Source organism: Ischnura elegans, chromosome 11 (genome assembly GCF_921293095.1).
Source record: "Ischnura elegans chromosome 11, ioIscEleg1.1, whole genome shotgun sequence".
Lineage (NCBI taxonomy): Eukaryota > Metazoa > Arthropoda > Insecta > Odonata > Coenagrionidae > Ischnura > Ischnura elegans.
The window spans coordinates 34,229,434-34,252,068 of NC_060256.1; the positions used below are offsets into that span (position 1 = coordinate 34,229,434).

At 38.2% G+C, this 22,635-nt stretch overlaps 1 protein-coding gene across 3 annotated transcripts in view; it reads left to right on the top strand.

Annotated features, from left to right (window-relative positions):
- Positions 1–22,635, top strand: part of LOC124168478 — a 156,141-nt gene that overhangs the window by 118,400 nt on the left and 15,106 nt on the right. For all 3 annotated transcript variants that reach the window (XM_046546756.1, XM_046546758.1, XM_046546757.1), the window contains 7 exons: positions 203–516; positions 2,040–2,773; positions 4,259–4,475; positions 5,795–5,886; positions 18,867–18,975; positions 19,928–20,136; positions 22,255–22,542. In XM_046546756.1, the coding sequence (XP_046402712.1) occupies positions 203–516; positions 2,040–2,773; positions 4,259–4,475; positions 5,795–5,886; positions 18,867–18,975; positions 19,928–20,136; positions 22,255–22,542 (1,963 nt within the window). The remainder of the gene's footprint in view (positions 1–202; positions 517–2,039; positions 2,774–4,258; positions 4,476–5,794; positions 5,887–18,866; positions 18,976–19,927; positions 20,137–22,254; positions 22,543–22,635) is intronic.

Sequence of the window (22,635 nt, forward strand, 5' to 3'; positions counted from 1 at the left end):
TATCAGAGGGGAAACCAATTTTCTCAGACCAATATTGTCAGCATGTATTTTGTTGTGATGCCTCATTCCCCCAAAGTGCTTCTCTTACTTAAGTTTTGCATTTTTGGTTCATTCATTGCTTGTCTTCCATCTCGATTTGTTCATATTTAATGATGTGTTCATCCTTTGAAGTGATATCTCTTATTTTGGTTTTCCATTTCAGGACGCAATGGATAACCAACTACGAGACCCAGGCAACTACAGACAATCACGTCGTAATCTCAAATTGCCCAGAGAGGCACCAGCAGTACAGCACCAGCAACACATTAGACAACGTCCACAGTGGAGGAGGCATTGTGGCCGATGGGAACAGCAATGGCGTTGTTGTCCCAACATTGGAGCCCAACCAGGTGGAGGCAGCACTGAGGGCCGGTCGACTGCTTGTCACCTCGGAACAAGTGACTGCTGCATCTCGCAATGTTGTGCTAGTGCCCATTGCTTGCTCCCCAGGTGACACGCTCCTCAACTCAGCTGAAGGTAATTCTAAAGTTGATAGAAGCAATTATCCTAATCACTAAAATACAGGGCTTTCATAAAAGAATGGTGTGGTTTTGAACGTGGTTTAAATGAAAACAGAATACCTTACAGTGCATGTTTTTTATTTTTTGAATTTTCGTTATTAAACAGTTGTTAATATAATTAATACTTTTCAATATGTGCATCATGAGTCACTCGACAAGAGAATAACCGGGCATCGACAGTAGTCTACTTCTAACAAAAGACACCTAGAGGACCATGGCTCAACAACCCATCCGACAGACGGAGTGCTGCCCTTGAAGTGCCCTCCTCAAGGCATTGACGCAGGGTTCAGGCAATCTTAAAATGTTTGCCACCCTAACCATACTATCTTCCTATGATTTACTGAAACCACATCATTCGTATATGATAATCCTGTATATCCAGCATCTTTCTATTTAGGTATTCCATCCATGCAACCATTCCCTTATCCACGTGGCCCAACATCTGGCTCTCAGCCACAGTTTTCAACATTCACTCACAGCTCAATAAGTACTCAAAGTTAGTTCTTCAAAATTTTAATTGGAATTCTCTTTGATTGGTTTGAAGTGAGATGAGTTTGAACCAGGCTTATGGTAGCCAAGTTTAAGTTTCTGTAAGTATACTGCTGACAATGGAATTGTCTCCTTTGAAGCATTCACCATATTCCTTACTTCAACTTTAAAGAATTGAAATTAATACATGTTGAAAGAGACATGCTCTTTCCAGAGGTTGATATGGGAAGATATAGAATTAGCAAACACACCATCCAATATCAGCCAAAGAGATGTTTATCATCTCAGAAGTAATGTAAAATGAAGTTTTCAAAGTTTTCAATCCGATAGCAATTGTGTTACATGCACAAATTTGTCACCAAATTGATTTTGCACCCCCATGCCTCCTAATTGACACCAATGATCCTAGCCTATGCCAGAAAATTCTCATTGGCTGCTATCTATATTATTATTCCAAATACATGTAAAGTCAAATTTGAAAAATAGGCAGGGGCGCTGACTCCATGGGGCTTGAGGGGGCCCGAGACCCCTCAAAAATTTGTTATGGGTGTGAGGAAAAAATGTGTCAGGCTTGTCGATTTTCCCCGGAGTGTCCAGATATCGAGATTCAAGCTATCAGGGTTCTAATGTTGATCATATGACTCGTCTAAAAAGCTTAAAAAACTTAAAACTCATAAAATTTCCCGGGGCAAGAGCCCAGGTTTGGGCCCCCCCCCAATATTTTTTGTAAGTCAGCTTCCCTAAAAATAGGTATATTGAGTAAAATTCATATTAAACATCCTCTTCATTATCCTGAGAAAAACTCGTCCCATTGGGAACGTCATGAAATCCAGGCAGGAAGAGATCGCCTAAATCATCAAACTGTTTCAAGCTGTCTCTACACTTTAGGAAGAACATTGAATATGTGTTGTTCCTTGGTAACCAAAGCTTCGGTGTAGGGTAAGGGGATCCAAAATTGGCTAACTCATTTTTCCCTCCTTCTCTTTTCAGAGACACAGCTACCCAGCTTGCTCGCTGACGATGATGAAGACAGCAGTGAAGACTCTTCTTCATCCACGTGTTCTGCTTCATCATCCACGTCTTTGTCCGGCTCGGCGCTAAGCGAGGAGGAGGGGGACGGGGAGCAGACGCGCAGGCAGCGCCTCCGAGCACTCAGGAGACCTCGGGCCGGCATCCTGAACCCCAACTACCCAGGGTTCCAGCGGTACGCCAACCGGTTGCAATTGGAGTACGATGGGGAAGAGGACGAGGAGGAAGAGGAGGAGGAAGGAGGGGGGGAGGAAAGGCGGACAACAATCACGAGGAACATCAACAATGCCGGCCAAGCGGATGCGGCTGCCAGCGATGACAATAACAATAACAACAACGACCTCACCCCTGCCATGACGACCGAGGGGCATTCCCTGAACCAGTTGGATGGTGTGGTCGAGAGGTTTGACAAGTCACTGTCGTGTGAGGGTGTGGCGACGCTGAACATTCCGCCGGTGGGCGTTGAAGGTGAGGGGAAGGAGGAGGGTGAGAGGGTGCAGGAGGAGGTGGTTAACGAGTGCTCAGAAAAAAAGGAGAGGAACATGGAAGGGGGTTGGGCTAGCCATCCCAAGATGGCAGACGCCCACTTGTCAGGCACGAGGGACGAGGTTTCAGTGGAAGTGGCAGGCATCTCTGTCGAAGAGGAGGAAGTCAAGAGTGTGGATGCCACTGCAAAGATGAGCGCTTCTCCACAGGTGGGTGGGGTGACAAGCAATTTTTTTGTCAATAATAATAATAATAATTATTATTATTATTATATTTCTATTATTACATTCATAATGCTTGCTTACGTGCTTGTTTTTTATAATGCTTGATAGAAAAATATGGGCAAAGCATGAAGCACTTAATTTTAAACCAATACCAACCCTTTACATTCATTATTTTTTTAGTCTGCCGAAAACCTTTTGATTTAATTATAAACATAGTAAAGAACTGTATGCAACTGTATTTAATTATAGCCTTTAAATTGTTAATTAAATAAAAATCATTTCTTTCATTAAAAATATAATGTTTAAAAAACTCTAAAAAATAGACATAGAAGAAAATAGATTTAATATTAGTTTAAAAATATGCCCTGACTAGAGTTAACCCTTCCACGCTTGGCATCGGGTGTAACTCATGTTCAAATTTTCCTGGGCAAACAAACAAAACACAGCTATAGCCAATAAGGTTTTCCCTTTGCAAAAGAACAAAAATAGGCTATATCTAATATCAAAAAATAATTTACACTATTAAAAATATAAAACATACTACAAACCAATTTGGTTAATGGTGAGTGCCAACAATTTTCAATTGAAATTCTATCTGCTGACAGAGTTCTGTCATAGATCTTAACTCATCGGAGTGGCCCATATATCTATACATAGTTCTATAGCTGCAATCTGGAAAAAATGTTTTTGATATTAGCTTTATAGTAAAAAAAAATTTCTTATTTTCTTTCTTTTTGCGTGTGGTCACATTTACTTATTTGTCTAAATAATTGGTGCAAAAATGTTGGTTGTGTTTGGGAAATATTGTTGAATTAAAAGTAGGATGGGAAATAAGTTTTTAATATTTGTCTAGGATTATAGTATTAAAAAAAGAAAATTCTTATACCTGTTAATTTCAATTCTAGAAATTAGTTTGAAGAAATTAAATGCACATGGGAACATGAGGATGCCGCATGTAAACTAAAATTAATGGTAGATTCAACAAATTTTTGTAAAAACGTAAATATGTACGTATTAATGCTGCAGGATTGCCACCAATTCATGCCGTGAAATCGCACTCTAATCTGTTGAAGGGTCGAGGTCGAGACGGAGTTAGATCTTGAGGATGGGTGATGGGCATAATTGTGCAACTCCACTCCTCAACTGAGCTCTGTACGGAGAAGGAAAATGTTCTTGAGGTATCCCTCCCTTGGCAAGCATTTTCTTTGGCAGGGCCCTGAATAGAAAGTGTGAAAGGATTTTGACTTATAATTTATCAGTTTGCGAGAGCATTCAGGGACCCAGGGAGTATTAAAGTAGATGGTTAGCAAGAGTTCAGATGCAAATGAGAGGAGCATGGAAGGGGATTGGACAAGCCTTATTTATTAAACAAGAATTAGATTATTGGGTTTATCTTATGCATGGAATTGGATGGGAATAATTGATCAGTACTAACCTCAAAAGATTAATTGTTGCTATGCCCAATTACAGGTGGGAATGTGCAAAAAGGAGAAGATGGAGGTGAACCGTGGCATCCGTGCCGTGGCAAGGGATACTGCAGTGGCGCTCACGCCTTCTCAGAAGGCCCTGGCTCCGGCATGGGCTCAGCAAGTGGCACTGAGGAGGGAGCAGCAAAATCGCCACTCATTGAGTCGTCGGTCAATGCCTGAAGCCAAGGAGAGGACCAAGAGAACGTCTCCAGATTCAGGTGAGAGAGATTCATGAAATTTCCTTCCACTAGTACTTCAGAATATGCTACAATTCCATTATTGATGTTTCACTCTCAATTTGTAGTTTTCACCCTTCCGCAGTCCTGACATTTGTGTCTATAGTATTACAGTTCAGGATTCTCCAGTCGTTGCTACCTACTGTTCACTTAAATTGGTTTTCAAAAGTTGCCACTTGTTTCACTGATGGCAGAGCGATTCAATTTCCTTGGAAAATTAAATATAATTATGGCTGTTAATGGATACTTATATATATGTGATGATATAATGTATCATATTCATAACGTTTCAATGATATTCCTTACAAGTGAAAATACTTCGTTACAAACATAGAGAATAAATGGATTACTGTGCACTCATTATCAAATTGTGGACATTTTTGATGGGCAATTATTTACAATGCATCCCATGTGTCAACATGAAACAAGCTTTTATGGGAAGGACTGGGGCCTCCTCTGTGTAATCCCCTTGATTGGTAAACTGCTACCCTCCATTTTTTCTGTTTACCTTGCCAGCTCCATTTCCCTGAGGCACTTATTCCTTTCCTTCCTTATGTGCCGAGGTACATACTTATCTTTAGGTTTTATGTGGAAGAATTTTCATTCAATTTTTCTCTCAATCATTTTTATCATGCTATCACTACGTCTTATGATACTAACTATGCTTTTCTGGTGTACTGTGCCCTTGGGTGATTACAATATCAGTGGAGTGCTGCACTTTCTGATCTGATGAAGACACAATTTGTGCCATGGGATCATCATCTGAGTGGATCACTTATCCACCCAACCACCAAACTCCTGTAAAGTAGTCAAAAAGGTTTTTCCCAGGAAAATTGATATTTTTCATGCTCTGAAGCCAATGTGCGATCTCTAAATGTTGTCAAATTGAGCCCAATTTTTTTGTGCTTCCTTTTGTGCCATACTCAAACTAATGTCGCGATTTTCCAGCTAACATTCTGAAATTTTGATTTCGTAATTACCCTAATGGTGCCCTGTTGCCTTTCTCCTAATCTTTGGTACATGGGCATGAACATAATATTTTTTCAAGCAAATAATTTTAAAAACTAATAAAGAGCGGTTACAATTTCCTTAAAAAGTTGATTTCATTCTCCTTTCCATGCTTAAATCTTACCTATAACTTGAACAGCCATGGCTTGCCCCCCCTAGTTTTGATCCTGGGTATGCCCTTGCTTTGGTACCTGTTTTTCTCACCGTATCAGTCCATTTGTTCTTCATCAATTGTTGTCCAAATAGCCTGCATAAATATGCATGTGTATTAATATATTTTACTTTTAATCCAGGAGGCTTTGATGTGTACAACATTGAGACAGCCATGCCGTCAATCGACTTGGATGCTATCGAAAGCCATCTGCGTGCAGCTGAGGAAAGGAGGGTGAGTATAATTGCATGCATGCCATCATTTGCTTTGATATACGGTAGCTGCATACGAAATTGCAAGCTCGTTAAAATAGAATTACTCACATAGTTGCGATGAACAGCTAGTCAAATGCAAATGTATCAGAAAGGTTTCCGTACAAATGGATTGGCAATGCTTATGCTCTTGGATGAAATTTGACTTTATCTATGGTTGCATGTTAAAAATTCATTCAAAAAATTCATGTTGCATTAAAAAATTCAGGTGATATAGACTAGAATATGGCCGTATTGTAATAATAATGTACAATCCTTGTGTGGGCTTTGGCAGTATGGTATCACACCAGTAATGCAGCTGGCTTCTTCATCGACCTGAAGAAACCAGCTGCAATGCTGGAAGAACTGCTGTCTTCAAAGATGGGCACTTTCAGTGCGTCTACCTTAAACCTGTCTGCTGAAGAATGTGTTATTTTCAATGTAATAAATTCAACCCTACCCAAGTATCAATGTAACAACATCGTCTCCAGGGTAAAAATGGTTAGTGGTAGAATGCCAGCGAGGCAAGAAAGGCAATAGGGTGGTTTCCTATTTTTTTTATTGCCTAAATCACAATGCTATGAGCACCACTACGATGCTGGCTGCTAGCGGGTAGGTAGCGCTTGGCTTACATAAGGATTATTAATACCCTATCAAACAAAGGAAACTTTCTGACCATAGGCAATTTAATAGGTGATTATTAAGAGATGTTTCCCGGAGCTCTGTGCCTCATGCATGCATTGGTAATCTCAGACGATGTAAAACTCCTATGTACTCGTATAGAATCTATGTCCCTATAACGTCACATGGAGTGACATCGCATGGGTGCCAATCTGGCCTTTTTTAAATGAGGCTAAATTGACCATTAACATTCGTCTAAACTGGGATTTGTAAAACCAAATATGTAATTTGTATATAATGAATACACTAATTGTGGGTAACGAATCACAATCAATGCCTTTCATTTTCTTTTATGAAGGAAACCACCCTATTGGAGGTAATTTATTCTTATTTTGAAGTAAGGATTGGGGGCAGATAAGAGGGGAAGGAAATGGAAAAGCTCAAAGAGGAATTAATAGGAATAGGTTGGAGTCAGGGCTGGACAGTATTTCAAATGCAAGTATTTTGAAATACATTTGTAATTTCAAATACAGGACCTGAATGTATCTTGTATTTAAACTATCTACTGATTTTTGGTATTTTCCCATTCCATAGAAAAATTACATTTGTTAAATACTTTTGAAGTAGCTCTACAAAATAGTATTTTAAAAGGTATTTAAAATGCTATTTTGTAGTTTTTTTTCAAAGACCTAAGTCAAAGGTAATTTTTATTTTGCATATCAAGTACATTTGGAGCCGTATCTTGTATTTCAAATACTCCTCGGCCTATACTTTGCCCATCCACTAGAGGAGTGATGCGTGTAAGGGGGAGGAGAGGAGAGATGGTGGTTGGAAGTTTCAAGGGAGGTGACAGGGATAGGTCAGAGATTGGCTAAATGCGGGATTATTTTTTCATGGAGGTTGACCAACTCATACAGAACATAAGCATTCATGGTATGGGAACATCTAAAAACTGATGGTGGTGTCTCTTTTTTATTTCCAAAACTTCTGTATTACCTCCGTAGGCCATCAGTGAACGGTGGTGAAGAGCTGAACTCAGCAAAAGGCAGACAGCTTAGTTGATTAGCAGGCCACTCGTCAAAGCTTTCTTCTGAGAGGAAGGTGGGTTGGGAAGGGTTGGTTGTAAGATTCACTGTTTGGCGCATAGTGGGGATGCTTTTACACTTTGATTGGGGCAAGATGTGGTATAGGGGGTCATTGACACTGTCCTTGGACATTCAATTTTGCAACTCGATGGAAATAAGGGGTGAATTCAACGTGCTTAGGTAGACGTTGGGAAGGGTAATCTGGGAATTTTTGAATTTGATGTTCTCTAATTGTTCCAACGTATCAATTTCTTTCATTATACATGTGTATGGAGCACCAGGGGGAGAGTGGTATATCAGCGGTGTAAGTTATTTTAATATTCATTCATATGGCCGAGGAATATCATGCAACCATAGAAAAAGTTTTATTTCTTTAACATATTTTTATTTTTGACTTTAACCAAGTTGTGCTGCAAAAAAAAAATGAAATTCCATCCATTTGAGATTGGGTGATCAAGTTCAACCTTTCTTCTTGACACAAATGGATGTCTACTAATGGTGAGATGCATTTCACGTCATTTTTGTTACCTCTCTTCCTCTGGTGTTTGGTGACATTTAGATTTCCTTGCCTGCCTTTCATAGTAGTTTTTCTTGCAAACTACATATGAAACAAAAAAATCATTTGGCTTAGGAGGGATTCGAACCTGAATCTCCTGATTGCTGGTTAGGTATACATACTACCAGCTACACCATCAAGCTGTCTTCTTCCGAAATAAATTTCTGACCAAACAAGTAACTGTCTCAAGTGTATTTTTTGGCACAGGAGATAGAGGTTGTACTTATTGAGCTAATGTTTGAGAGATCTTCAATCAGGCAATAGCGGACATCCTTGTCTCACACCTTGACCAATGCTGGCCCAAACCTACTCTCCATTTGCTACCCTTGCTTTCGCAGTCTGAGACATACACTTATCCATTTAGTGAACGCCTCTTTTCTAACCTTTAAAATGCCTAGCATGTTTATATGATCAAGACCAACATTCCTAGCTATGCTTAGATTTCCTGGCCATATTTTTAACTGAGACAAAGAAAGTATTTTAATCCAATAAAATAATATTTATATCATCCTTGGAGTGAAATATTTTCTTCATTTGACTAAAATTTTTGAATATGTATATGGTTGTCATATATAGTTGCCACCTTCACTGCAGCACTTCTTATGAGAGCATTACTTCAGTTACTTATTCAATACCTCATCAAATTTCATCAAACCCGAATGAAAGCTTATTTCCGGTGCTAAAAAATCAGCATGTTAACGTAGAAAAAAATATTTTTCTCTGGGCTGCTAATTAATAAAAAAAACCTCATGCATGATCATATGATCAGACTATGTGGAAGCCTCAGCAGTGGGGTTTCACAAGGTAAGTAGTGTGTCTAACTTTGTTTTTGGAATCATAGGCGGATCTAGGGGGGGGGGGGGGGGTGGCATGTGCTCCCCCCAGACCCTTGAAAAATATGCAAGATTTTTAATACGGTCCCATCATCATTGCGTTCTTTAGTATAACAAGGTATCCTTGTGCCCACCCCCAGAACAAAATCCTGGATACGGTCTTGCTTCTGCTCCCACAGAAAGAAATCCTGGATCCACTCCTGTTTGGAATTGTACGAAAGATATTTTCTTTCCTGAATATTTTAGGCAATGATTGATATTTATCATATAATTTGCTATTTTCTTTGCTGGATGCTTCCCTCCGACTTCTTTTATAATAATCATTTTATCTGTGCACAGGGCAGGTGCACATTTTTCTAGGGTAAGCAGACAGCATTCCAATTTTAAAAAAACCTCCCCTTCAAAAATTACCTGAGAGTTAGTAGGAATTTTCCCTGGATACGTTTGAAATTAAACACAAATACTTGAGAAATTAGGGTTGAGACTTAAACATCAGCGTGAACTTATATCATTGTTGTGTATACATATTTAAAACCATTTACGCATAAAAATTCTCATTAAAACATGAAAATAAAGCATTAAATACAACACAAGTTAGTTTTCAAGATTGATTAGGACTTAACATTGGACTGAGCACTTTGGCACTCCCTTTCACTAGGTGTTCTAGGTGGCCTCGTACTTTGCTTTTCACTCAAACCAGCCCTGTCTGTCCAGAGGATACTCACTTATTGATTTTGTGCTTTTCGGCAGCAGGTGCGAAGAAAGTGCATAAATCATCCACAATGCAGTGAGGTCTTCTGAAAAGTGAACTAGTTAGACTTAAAGTTCATCCATTGCATATCTGTAATTCTTTTAAAAAGCGCAACAGGTTCTGCCAAAATTGTATATACCAACTGGAGGAGAAAACATGAACAGCATACTTGAAAAAAAAGAATAGAATGAAATATTGGATACTGTATCAGTTCTCAAATTTAACATTAGCATCTGCTCACATATTATGTGACCCTAGTGGGATATTGGAGAACAGGAGTTTAGGAGCCTACTGGTGGCCAAACTCTCAAACCAGCAAAACACTTAAATGTAACTAGCTCGTTTATTATTGAAATGACACATTGCAATATTTCCACTTATAGATTTATTTTACACTACGCGTTTCGTCGTTACAGCGACATTTTCAAGTTACACACACTTGAAAATGTCGCTGTAACGACGAAATGCGTAGTGTAAAATAATTCTATAAGTGGAAATATTGCAATGTGTCATTTCAATAATATTACGAACTTCCACCACATCGTGCCCAACATCATACAAGTTGCTCGTTTATCATACTGCTTTACCTCAACTAGGCACCTACTTCTACAATTGCACAGTAAATTTCATTGGCCTAGTGTGGTCATTGCAATAAGTGTCACACTGTTCTCCAATATTGCATCAGGGTCAACTAACCTGTGAGCTGATGCTAATGTGAAATTTAAGAGCTGATAAAGTATCCAATATTTCATTCTATTCTTTTTTCAAGTATGCTGTTCATGTTTTTTTTTCTTCCAGTTGGTATATACAATTTTGGCAGAACCTGTTACGCTTTTTAGAAGAAAAACAGATATGCTTTGATGATATGATGAACTTAAGGGCCAACCAAGAGCTCACTGTATGGTGGACGATTTCTTCTCACCCTCAGTCAGTAAGCACAAAATCAATACCTGAGTACCCTCGGTCATTCCTTGTACAAATAATGCATCAAAGTAAATAGTGTACAAGGTATGTCAGTATTGACATTTGCGTTGGAGTAGAATATTTTTCAAGGATATATAGAAACTCTACTTAGGGCTGTACCAGTCATAATAACACGGGTTGGCCATGATGAATAGTTAAGCTAAAGTAACTAGTTGAATATTATGTTGAGAATTAATTAGGTGCAAATTCTGAGAAGTTTCTCTGGCCAATACCTAGAAGATTAAGGAGGTATTAATGTCGATAACATCTAAGCATTGACCCGTAAGCGAAAACAGGCCGTTACGCTTCCATGAACATTACTTTCTACTCAGAATGACCAGGCTAGGGACTGTGTTCAGTGTGTCCGCTGAGGTTGATAGAAAACCACGTTTACATCGTAGTAATCTTACACCGCTTAAATAGTAACTTTGCTATCCTTTGTAATTTAAAGATAAATTGCGATTAATCTTGAGAATGGGAACGGTGAGAAAGCGACCGCGTCACTACAAAAAAGATACTCGTTTTCTCTTGGATTTGTACACCTTAACATACGACTCACATGAGTCACTTGAAGCTGTGGCTGAAATATACAACTTTGCTGGTAATCGGGTAAGTAGATGCATTCGTTTGAATTTTCATGATTGCAGTTTTACACCTCGCGGAATCACCGTAATTCAAATGAGAACTCAAAATTTGTCAACGCAGAACTGGCGGAAGCAGCGATTCGTAGCGGTCAGCGGTCGATGATTTGTGATTCCGTTTTACTTTTGTTTTTGTTTTAAGATGGAGCGTTCATGTCGGAAAGCGTGTGGGATGTAAATAGTGGATGGAAATTTGTGATTTTGTGATATATTTATATGGTGATATGGCGATTATTTTAAAATTTATCGTGAGTTAAGAAGTGATAGGAATGTAATATTACATGGGATTTAATCCAGCTAGTACCAGAGTCTATTCAATGAAGCGTGCGAGATTGTGTGTCATGTGTAGTGAGTGCTACAATGTTTGAGAATTTCGTGTACAACATTAAAAATCAAACGTCAAAGGTGTCCGAAAATGTGCGCTCAACGTTTAAAAATCGTTCATCCAAAGTTTCTAATGTACTTCCGACTCGAAATCAAGAGAACATAAACGCGGATCGACTCACGATGGGGGGTACGGATCAAATCGTCATCGAAAAGAACCCGCTTGATCAGAGGAAAAGGGTATTAAAGTGGCCAGTTCTCGTGGACAACCAAATTGGTTGGCTAACTATTGAGCCGAATAATACATCCTATCCGTCGAACACCGGCGTTGACAATGATGATACTATAATTGAGAAGTACCTGAAGGTGTCAACACCGGAGGAGGTAGTGGTTGAAAATGTAAGTTTTTCTTCAAGTATAGGAACACGATTTTTATTTTCCATGATTCAGTACTTTTTTTAATGGAAAGGGCATTTTTGAAGTGTAAGTGGAACTTTCTCTCGCTGTGACGAAAATTTCGTAATTTTAGAGCTGCTTAGTTTGGTAAATATTGATTTAAAGGGTGGTTGTAAAAAATTCTCTCCGTCAAACAAGTTAGCATGGGATATGAAATGTAAATGATTGGTCGGATATTCTCAGTTTTAAAAATCTCATTGCTTTACCGTTCAGAATATTAGTCGAACAAGTTAGCATGGGATATGAAATGTAAATGATTGGCCGGATATTCTCAGTTTTAAAAATCTCATTGCTTTATCGTTCAGAATATTAGTGGCAATCAATTCTTGTATTGGTATGAAAACGTTCGTTTATTTTATTGCCATAATTTTCTGAAGCTATTGCACTCAAGGATTGTGGTTAGAGCACTACTTGTGAGGAATGTAATGAATATCACTTGTAATTCGCTAGTGATTGTACAAATAGAAATTGTATTATTTCATTTTTTTCTCAAGTTAACCCCTATGCACTGGTATGAAGATGATAATTAAAATGGTTATAATACGTATCGTTTCAATTTTTCGAAATAAGCGAAGAACTTTGGAGATATCGACCTTCAGTCGAGAATGCCAAAAGGATTTTTGTTATTAGTAATATTAATACCCAATATCTCTCTGAAGGCCGCTATACACGGTGAATGATCATACAAATGAACCATCATGCGCATGATTATTCAGTGAAAATTAGAACATGTTCTATTTTTCTCCCATGATCCCGTGAGTGATGGCATGATCGATCACCGGGAATAGCGGCCTTGATGTATTTGCATTTTCAGTTAATGTTAATTGCCACGTGGTTATCGTAGATTGTTCTGTAATGGTATTTTTCCGAAATATAATTTGGGCGTTTAATATGATACTGTGTTTTGCGTCATAGTATAAGTTTTTGAAAGGCTGTTTAACTCTGAGTATGGAATGAACAACTCCCAAATCTGCTAATTATCTTTTTTGTTCATGCTGAAAATGTTGGAAACAAAGCTTGAAATAATGGCAAACCTACGTTATATACGTGGAAAAATCTTTGTTTGCAGGAATGCTGTATTTTCATATTTTTTGGAAAACTGGTGTTCAACCGTATACATGGGAAATGCTAAATTGGTGGACGTTATGCTGTGGTTATGCTGTCCTTCCACGGTTGCCCCGATTTTTATAAGCATTTCACGTGAAAACTACTTTATATTAGCTCTCTTTTACCATAGAGGTCTGTAGTCAGCCTTACAATCTGGTAAACAACATATCATAGTTGACGTGAACTATCTGGATTGGGGTGGTAAATAAATTCTATTATCCACTTGGATGGTACAAGGGATGCCTGGAAAGTGACAATACGAAATCTGTGAGGAATCAAAAAATGTTTTAATGATATTGAAAAGGTATGTGCCAAAATAGACTGTCATTCCTCCATGTAATTGCCGTTGATGTCCGTGTAATTTTGAAACCTGCACACTAGGTTTTGTTTATCCTTCTCTTATACGTTCTGCTTCAACTCCCAACACCACTTTTTAAAATCTCCCATCACCTCCTTATTGTCAGGAAAGCCCAGCCAATAAATTAATGGGCCATTCCATGAAAATAGGTAACTTTTGGAAATAAAAATATTTTTTTATATTTAACTTATTATGTCATTGTTGTCTTCTTATAAGGCTATATTATGAGTATTTATTAATTATTTCAGTCAAATATACTTAAATATGTAGGTAACATAGGTTCAAAGTCGTCTCTTCATCAGCTGTTCAAAAATTACAATTTTCATAGGTTTTGTTGCCATATCAATGCCTGAGTAAATGCTATTTTTATTTGTGTTGGTAATTATAATGTCAAAATATAGTACCATATAAGAGTTTCTATCATCAGTTATAATAATTTTGCAATAACATAATGGTAAAACACAGTGTTTAAAAATACATTGTTTCTTTGTCCCGTACGTAACAAAAAATGATGACTTTCTTTTTTCACCAAGTTTCTTGACAGACAGCTACTCAAAATATGATTTTCTAAACAGGTTTTGTGTCAAAATAAATGATTCTAATGTTAAAAAAATACTAATTGAATTTAAACATACCCTAATGTTCAATTTCTTTCTGTCCCGTACGTAACGTTACGTACGGGACATTACACAAAATTATGTGCAATACACATAAAAATGAATTCACTATGTCATATCATTACTAAATGATTCTTGTACATTTGGAAGTTGTAATTAGTGCAAACTCTAAATCAAAAAATGAAGCCAAGACGGGCCGGGCACATTTAGGCCAGAAAAGTCTTGGTTCACGGTAATTGAAACTTAAAATAGTGCTCTAGGCTCTCAAAGTTGGGGAGTTTTGCATCGGTTAGTAGACGGGCCAGGTATTATGTTTATGTCATAAAATTACGAAGTGGAAGAGGACTAGGTGCTGTGGTTGAAAGTATGCATTGTAGTAAACATAAGAACAAGTGAAATTTTAGGTGCATAGAGGGAGGGTAGAGAAGGTTAGTAAAAATAAGGTGAATGAAAAGGTAAAACATGGTTATTTAACTCCTATGTTTTATTTGATTTTGTCACCCCCCAATTCTTCAAGGCAGGAAGTAGGAACTTAGTTTCTTTTGCCTCAGTGTGTGGTAGACCTCAGATGTGAAATCACTGGGATAGTTGTTCTCGATTAGATGTTTGGTGATTCTAGAATATACAGTCGCCTTAAGCCAGCATGTCATACATGTTTCAGTGTGCGAGTGATTATAGCACATGTTATTTTTGTGACTGATTACTACGAGGGGATCAAGGTCAGAAAATAATCTATGTGGGCTACATGAAGTATTTTTATTTAAGTAAGTTTACATAAGCACCACAGAGTAATGCCTGAAACTTTTAAGATTAGAAATTTAATACTTTTTCAGAATTTAAATGGTGGTGGAAAAACCTAAGTCAACTGCTGCTGCTAGAGGAAAGAACATGCGTGTTAGTCTTAATGCAAATGATCGTGATCGGTTCTTAAAAAGAGAAAGGAAGACAATAAATTAATTAAGAAAAAAAGCAGAGAGAAAATATTACCGACAAAGAAAAAGTATGAAAGGGACAAAACGACAGTGAAGAGCAGGCAAACTTAAGCTAAAAAATCCAGCTCACATCAGTTCTCCTGAATGCAATTCTGGAGAATTGACTGAATGTCAAGAGACCAGTGAGGATGAAAATGATGCTCTATTCAATCTGCCAAGGATTTTGCAGCAGTCGCTTTTAAAAATTGTTCAAAGACAAGTTGTATTGTATTGTTGTTCAACGTTTTTTCAAGGTATATTGAAGGAGTAGATTATAAAAATGATACCATCATCAAAGTGAAGCCTTGGGACAAAGTTAAAGCAGCACCAGATATCCTTAACTTTCACGAGATATGCAACAAGAATGTTTTTCAGGACAGAAACATGTTAAAGATATCAACTTGAATTTAGACCTATTTGTTGAAGTGAAGACAGAATTTAGAGGTCAGTGGGTTTTAGTGCAATGTAATGGCAATTTATTTTGAGGCGAAATCACAGAAATTGTCTCAGAGAAGCAACTGTAAGTTACAGTCATGGTACCCAGTGGCACGGTGAGAGAGGGGGGGGGTTTGGGGGATAAACCCCCTCCCCAAAGAGCTCAGATAAATTTTTAAGTTTAATCTAATTTAGTTAATTGGATTAACATTACTTAAAGAATAGTGTAAGGATTAATAAAATATCCCTCAGAAAGCCGTAAAACTCCCATTTTGAACCATTTATCTTAAACATTTTCTGGGGAAGGGCCCCCCCACCTCCTGCTTGCCCTGGCAGGTATTCCATACCCCCCAGATCCCTACTATTAGTTGTGCCTAAAACCCCCTCTAGCCTTAATTCCTAGCTGCACCCCCGATTGTGCCCACCGGTCCTCCAGGGCATTATAAATGGCCAATGCCGCCCGATTGTATCGTATACAATAAAGAGAGAGGTGATTAAAGCAGAATCTCCTCCTACAGTGATGAACAACAAAAGACCATATAAATTTAACATTAAAGATCTTAAAATTTGAACTCTAGCATCTTTCTCGTTGTCTTTTTTATTAATACCATGGTAACAAGATTTTAGTAGTTGCATAATATTTTTATATAATAATTGTATTATGACTAAGCTAAGCTAATTGATAAAGAGAATAATGCTTATAAACATATGATCTTCTTCTATTGTAATTGGCTTAACAACCTTTTCTGATAAGTATGTTTTTGACCATGTCAACTCTGCCTGTTCTCAATTACTTTTAACCTGAAGTGTACAATGTCCTGTACGTAACACCCTTGTCCCGTACGTAACTAAAGGTAAAAAAATTGTAACTCAGTTTAAAAAAATTTGTCGATGGTGTTAAACATATATACCTAAAGCATCCTTATTAAGGTATATGAAAAAAAATAGCACAGCATTATGAAAATTCTAATTGAGCTGAAATATCATTTTTCTTAACATGAGCCAAACAAGTGGTTGACCCAGCTTGTCCCGTACGTAACACGCACTTATTTTTTCTTGCAACAGTTACAACAAAGTGTTAAAGCCAAAACTATAGCTTGAAAAATAGTTTAGGCCTACACCTAACAATTTATAGCTGTTTCAATGAAATATGGAAAATATTAAGAGCAGAAATGATATTTTAAAGTTGTAAAAATTAGTACAAATGTCCCGTACGTAACGGTGGAATGGCCCTAATCAGTTTAATCTCAAGGTGGTGATGTGAGGCTGTTCAGTCTGTTAGGGGAAGGTGGGCGAGTTGCAAAATCTTACCTAAATGACCGTAGGAAGTTCTTCGTAAGCTGTGCAGTGTTGTGTCTGGCATTGTCAAGAAGGAGCGAAACATCTTGAGTTAGGCGAAGTCTTCGCGGGATCTTCTCTAGTTTTAATCATTCTGTATCTCCAATGTTTCTATTGATAACTTTTCCCTAATTATCAGGGTGAGTGAATTAGTTTGAGCTAATTAAAATTGTTGAAATGAACCATTGAACCATAAATAGTCACAACAGAAATGTTGCTCCTGTTATGCCTGATTGGCTGTAATGATCTTGGGAATTTGGATAAAAAGGAGTTTATTGTTTTTTTTATGTCTTTTAAAGTATGGGATTCCATGCAGTGCTTAGTACCTAGCCTGTGACTCAATTAAAATTATTGTGTTTTAGCTGAATCTCAATTGCCTCCTTTAGGAAGCCTGTCCCAGAAGTTGTTGGAACTGCAGATTAATTTTGCGCTATCCCATTTTATCCTGCTGTCCAGTTTGATGCTTTGTTCAACCACAGCAGAGTTTTGGGTTTTCCAAACCTCAAATGTCTCCAATGCTCCTTAAGCGTGGTGGTTCTTGTTCTATCAGTCTCCCCCACATAGATTTGACCCCATTTGCAGATTTGGTAGACACCAGGGGTCATTAGGCCTACAGGTTTTTTCACCTTAGCTAGTTGGTCTCTCTAGGTTTCTGGATTTTAAATATCTATCTTGGGATAACTTCACCAAAATAATTTTCTGGGAAAGAATATCATACCATGTGTTAGCATTCTCCTCGTTGTGTCTTAAATATACTTTCAACTGCTTTAATGCCTCAGAATATGCAGCAGCAGTGATGGTGGTCCCTTTGGACATGGGTTCCACCGGCAAGATTCCTATTTCAATCCCAAATGACAGGTGCCTTGATATTTCCCTCTGAAAATTGAATTTTTAAATTTTTGGCTGATAAAGAAAAGGTACCGTACCACCCTCTTCTTCATGCCTTTTTTAATTAACTGAAGCAACTTAGTGACATTGAGAAATAAATCATTAAGTATTTTCATTCTAGCTTTGATTTTTGCTTGCTCCGGGAATGCATTTTGTAGATAAAATTTGGTATATTTCAGTCTAAAAAGTAAACACCTTGGGACTGAAAGTTTTCTAAGTTCTGAGTTGACGCTGATGTGAAAATGCAGGCCAGTCCTGCTTCCTTGGGCCATAAACACTTGTATGACACATGCAGGCTAATATAAAAAGGCTCTGTGCAAAGACCGAAGAGGGGCTGTTATGTTTGAAGCCACTTAGGAAGTATTTTCGAGGGAAGGATATGGAGTCTGTTCATGCGTGGGACAGCATATCTGAAGTTCCGAGGCCATCATGAGATTGCAAGTTTCGTCAAGCCACTAGCAACTCTCCGCATACCTCCATTTATATTCCAGGAAAATCAAATTTGTATTGCCATTTATAGAGCCCAGGGGCGCAGCTAAGAATTAAGTAAGGCTGGGGGAGGCTTAGGTGCAACTAATACCGGGGTGTGTGGGGGTATGGAATACCCTTGGATAAGTGGCAGGTGTGAGATTAGTAAATTGTGGAATTTTTAGATAAATGGTTCAAAATGGTAGTTTTATGGCTTTCTTAGGGATATTTTATTTATCCTTACACTATTCTATTAGTAATATCAATCCAATTAAGTAAAATGGATTAAACTTAAAAATTTCTCTGCGCTCTGCGGGGGGTTTTATCCCTCAAAACCCCCCTCGCTGTGCCACTGCTACAGCCTATTTTTCATTAATGAAGTATTCATTGCTGATTATATACTCAAAGGTTTCAACATAATATTAATTCCTTAACGTAGCAATATCGCATTATAAAAATATGTTAAGAGTCCCGTCTAGTTTTCAAAGCACAGATGCAAAGCTCCAATGGGAGTTGTGATTGGGGTTGACCACATTGTGGTTTTCCTTACAGCGGCGAAATGATCGTGAGGAGATTAGACGGCGGCTAGCCATGGGGCCAGAGGCAGATGACTGCTTTGCACCTGGACGGAAACCCAGTCTGCAGTCCCGCCTCCAGAGTGGTAAGTGCTTTTCCTTGCACATTTTTCTGTATTCTAATTCATTTTAAACAGCATTATATATCGACTGTTTCAGTAATTTAATGTTTAGATGGTAGATTTTGTGGCTGTCAGCGCCCAAAGTTTTTTAAAATCACACATATTTCACTTTTATAAAATATGATACATCTGAGCTCAACTTAATGAACACAATAACTGAGTGAATAATAGAGGAAACCTTCTACTAAGTATGTGCACAGAAATTTACGCTAAAATTTACGTATTAAATGCATTGCAGGAGTATTGGCTTGGCACTGCACTGGGTGCCATATGGCACCCGTGGGCATTGACTGGTTAAACTTATGGGAAATGTTCTCTATTGAATTTTTAAGTCTCAATTTATGATTTATATGTTGCAGTTTTAATATTTGATTAAGTATTTATACTTAGTTGTTACTCTTTAGTATTAACTTATGTACTCTTTCACAAAATCAGTCAGGAGAAGTACCTATGAGTGCAATTGTTGGTACCAAGGCCATAGAGAATAATTTTCGGGGGTTCACATGAAGTACATTCAATGCCGGATTTTATTCTGATGGGGTATTTAAGACCGAATATCCCTCAATGGTATCCGGTGTGTTTGAGCCCGTAAGACCCCCACTTGCATCCTTATTAGATGCAGAGGTTGGCTTCATATCATAGTCCATGTAGTCCATACCATGTGTGATATAAATTTCCTTTTCATGAGAGAATGTGGACTTTTCAGTAGTTAATTTTGCAATTCGAATATGGGGCATTATTTTTACAGTGTAAGTTAATTGTGTTAAGTTTACATGGTATTTTGACCATCTGTCTAGAAGGCTTGAGGAAGATTTATTCGATGAAGCCAAATTAATTGTGTATCCTGTAGGATATTTTGGTGGATCTTCCGCACTTGATGTCTTTTGCATTTATTTCTCTCTCTCTCACCTTGCAGGGATGAACCTGCAGATATGTTTCATGAACGAGACGCTTTCAGATGGGGAATCACCCAGTGGGTCGGATGATTCCCCCTCACCCCCCCTCTCATCATCACTTCCCTCCCTCCCCCACCCCCTTCACCCTTCCTCCAGGGACCTCTCGTCAGCGCAGACTGCTCATGCTGACAATATGGCCAAAGCACCTCCACGAACCCTGTCGCTCAAGGTTGGTATATGATGGAAATTGAATGAAGATTTTCCTTTAGTAGTGCCGGAGGTGCAGCTTGTTTATTAGTATTACCGCCATTTTGTTTTATATTCACAGCAGTTTTCAGCTAGTGTCTTCAGATAAGAAAGACCTTAAGATGCTTACTGGTAAAATTTTTATGGAACATCAATACTTAGGAAATACAGATGAACAAACTGTACCTCTAGTGAATCTGTTGGTGATGGGTCTGGTATCATTTCATTCAAATTGAGTAAAGAGCCTTGGAAATAATTTACCTTGAGTTCTAATCAAATATCAAATAATCATTCAGCTCTCCTCTGCTCCATGACATTCTAATATTGCATTTGGTAAGGTTTCCTTTGTCCATCAGAGGTATTCAGCATTGATTTTAGGAGGACAGTTGTAAATGACATTATTGTTCAGGTTCTTAATTAACGGCTTTGAGGCTGGATCACAAACGGTTCATTTCATTTTGTTTGGGTTCACAGTTTTAGTTTTGAAGGCAAAACTTTTCTTAAGCTCACAATTGCAAGCAGACCTCTTAGTCTTCAGGAGGAAGTATCCTGTGATTCAAGTGTATATTTAAATTGAAGTACAAACATGAAAATATTACAATTTTAAATTCTCTGAAATAGTAATTTAGGCTAATTATTGGTTATTCTATCAGAAATTAAGGGATTGGTGAGACTCCCCACTCTTTTCAGACTTTTCGACTATTTAGCTCACAAATAGCATTGGAAATGCAAAGCCTTAAAAAATTCTAATTAAACCTACTCAGTACTTGTTGATGCATGGGTGTCATCAAGATAGGGTGTCATACCCACCCAATAATTGTGTTTCAAGCTATTTTCATACTCTGATTCACTTCAATCAAAATTTGGTTTACGTTAGAACAATCTATTATGTCTGATTTTACCTCCTTAATGGATGGTGGATAAAATTTGTTATTTGTGAAGCAAGATAACTAGCAATGGAAGAAATAAGAAAGAAGGTTCATGGTAGTTAAGTGTGACCTCCTTAGCCCCAGGTATACCAGACCCAAGCCACTTCAGCAGGACCATTTCCTGGACCCTTCCTCAAGCTCCGTGAGATAATCTAGGTCCTTGGAAGATGGTTGTCACAGCCTGTGGTTTCTCTTGACTACGACCTTTCATAGTACATTTTTTACTTTACTAATTGCAATACTTAGAGGTAAATAAATACATGCGCAAATTGTACTCTTCATCGTTGAGCAATTAAGTATGTCCTTTGATCAAGGTTCTACGATGATAGATAAGGATTTTACGAAAAGTGATCAGATTTTCGCTGATGGCCTCCAGAAAATTTGCAATGCCAAAGCTGTGGAAGGAGAGGGGGGAAAGCAAGAGGTGCCTTTTTCTCCGCCACTTGACTTGTAAGCTTTTCCATATGTATGCAGAATTCTGGTGGCTAAGCTCCACATTAGTACCGGACAGGATGTGAGTTTTCACTCATATACAAAATGTTACTTTCACATTGGAAAAAAGGCAGAAACTTGGCAGATATTGGGTAATTTTTTTGCTTTGGGACAATTTTAACCACATTTTTTTATGTTCCATTGCAAAAATTTGTTATCAAACTTCAGATTCAGGTTTGGCACCTCAACAAATGTAGAAAGAAATCAAAACTACCCGTAAATTTTCTTACAAAACTATATTTTGAATTCACTGTGAAACTGATAAATATGATGTTATTCTTGTTTTAAGGGTATCTTTCGTTTATCTCTATCTGCTTTTTAAAGCAGCTTTGGTACTCCTGTCTACATAGAGATTTAAATTTTAGTTTTTTGTTTCCTGCCTGAGTTTTTTGCTTGCTCAGTCAGCATTTTCAGAAATTTTGAAACACCTCTCCCAACAATAGCATATTTAAAAGAGAGACATATGAGTGTATGCAGCGTGATGTTGTGGAGTCTCCACTACGTCACATGGCATACACCCTTATGTCTCTCTCTCTATAAGCCGCAAAAGCTTCAATCAAGAAATTACGTATTTCCTTAAAATATGATTGATAAAACCTGGAACCAATAAATGATGAATTGTACATTTTTGGTTTTTTTGTTCTGACATTGCTTTTTGTTGTTCTTTGGCTAAACATCAGTCAAGCGTGCTGTCATCATGTCATGGGGGCGTGGCAAGTTCACTGCCGGTGGGAGGCGTTGTGGGCAAGTGGGATGTGCTGGGGTCATCTGGCTCGGAGCAGCCCCAGTCTCTCAAGGCCAAGTGGGAGGGGGAGGACTTCTTTGGGCGCCAGGCGCGGCTGCAGGCTGAAGCACGGGTGGCACTGGCGCAGGCCAAGGAGATGGCGCACATGCAAATGGAGGTGGAGCGCCAGAGGCTCAAGGCGAACAGCCCCATCACACAGATGGTGCGAGCCAGCCTGCTCAAGGTGAGACTGCCATGGGCCATCCCTTTCATTCAGAGTGCTTATGAATACAGTCAGCTCCTCATTATCTGGCTACCAATTATCTGGTCAACAGAT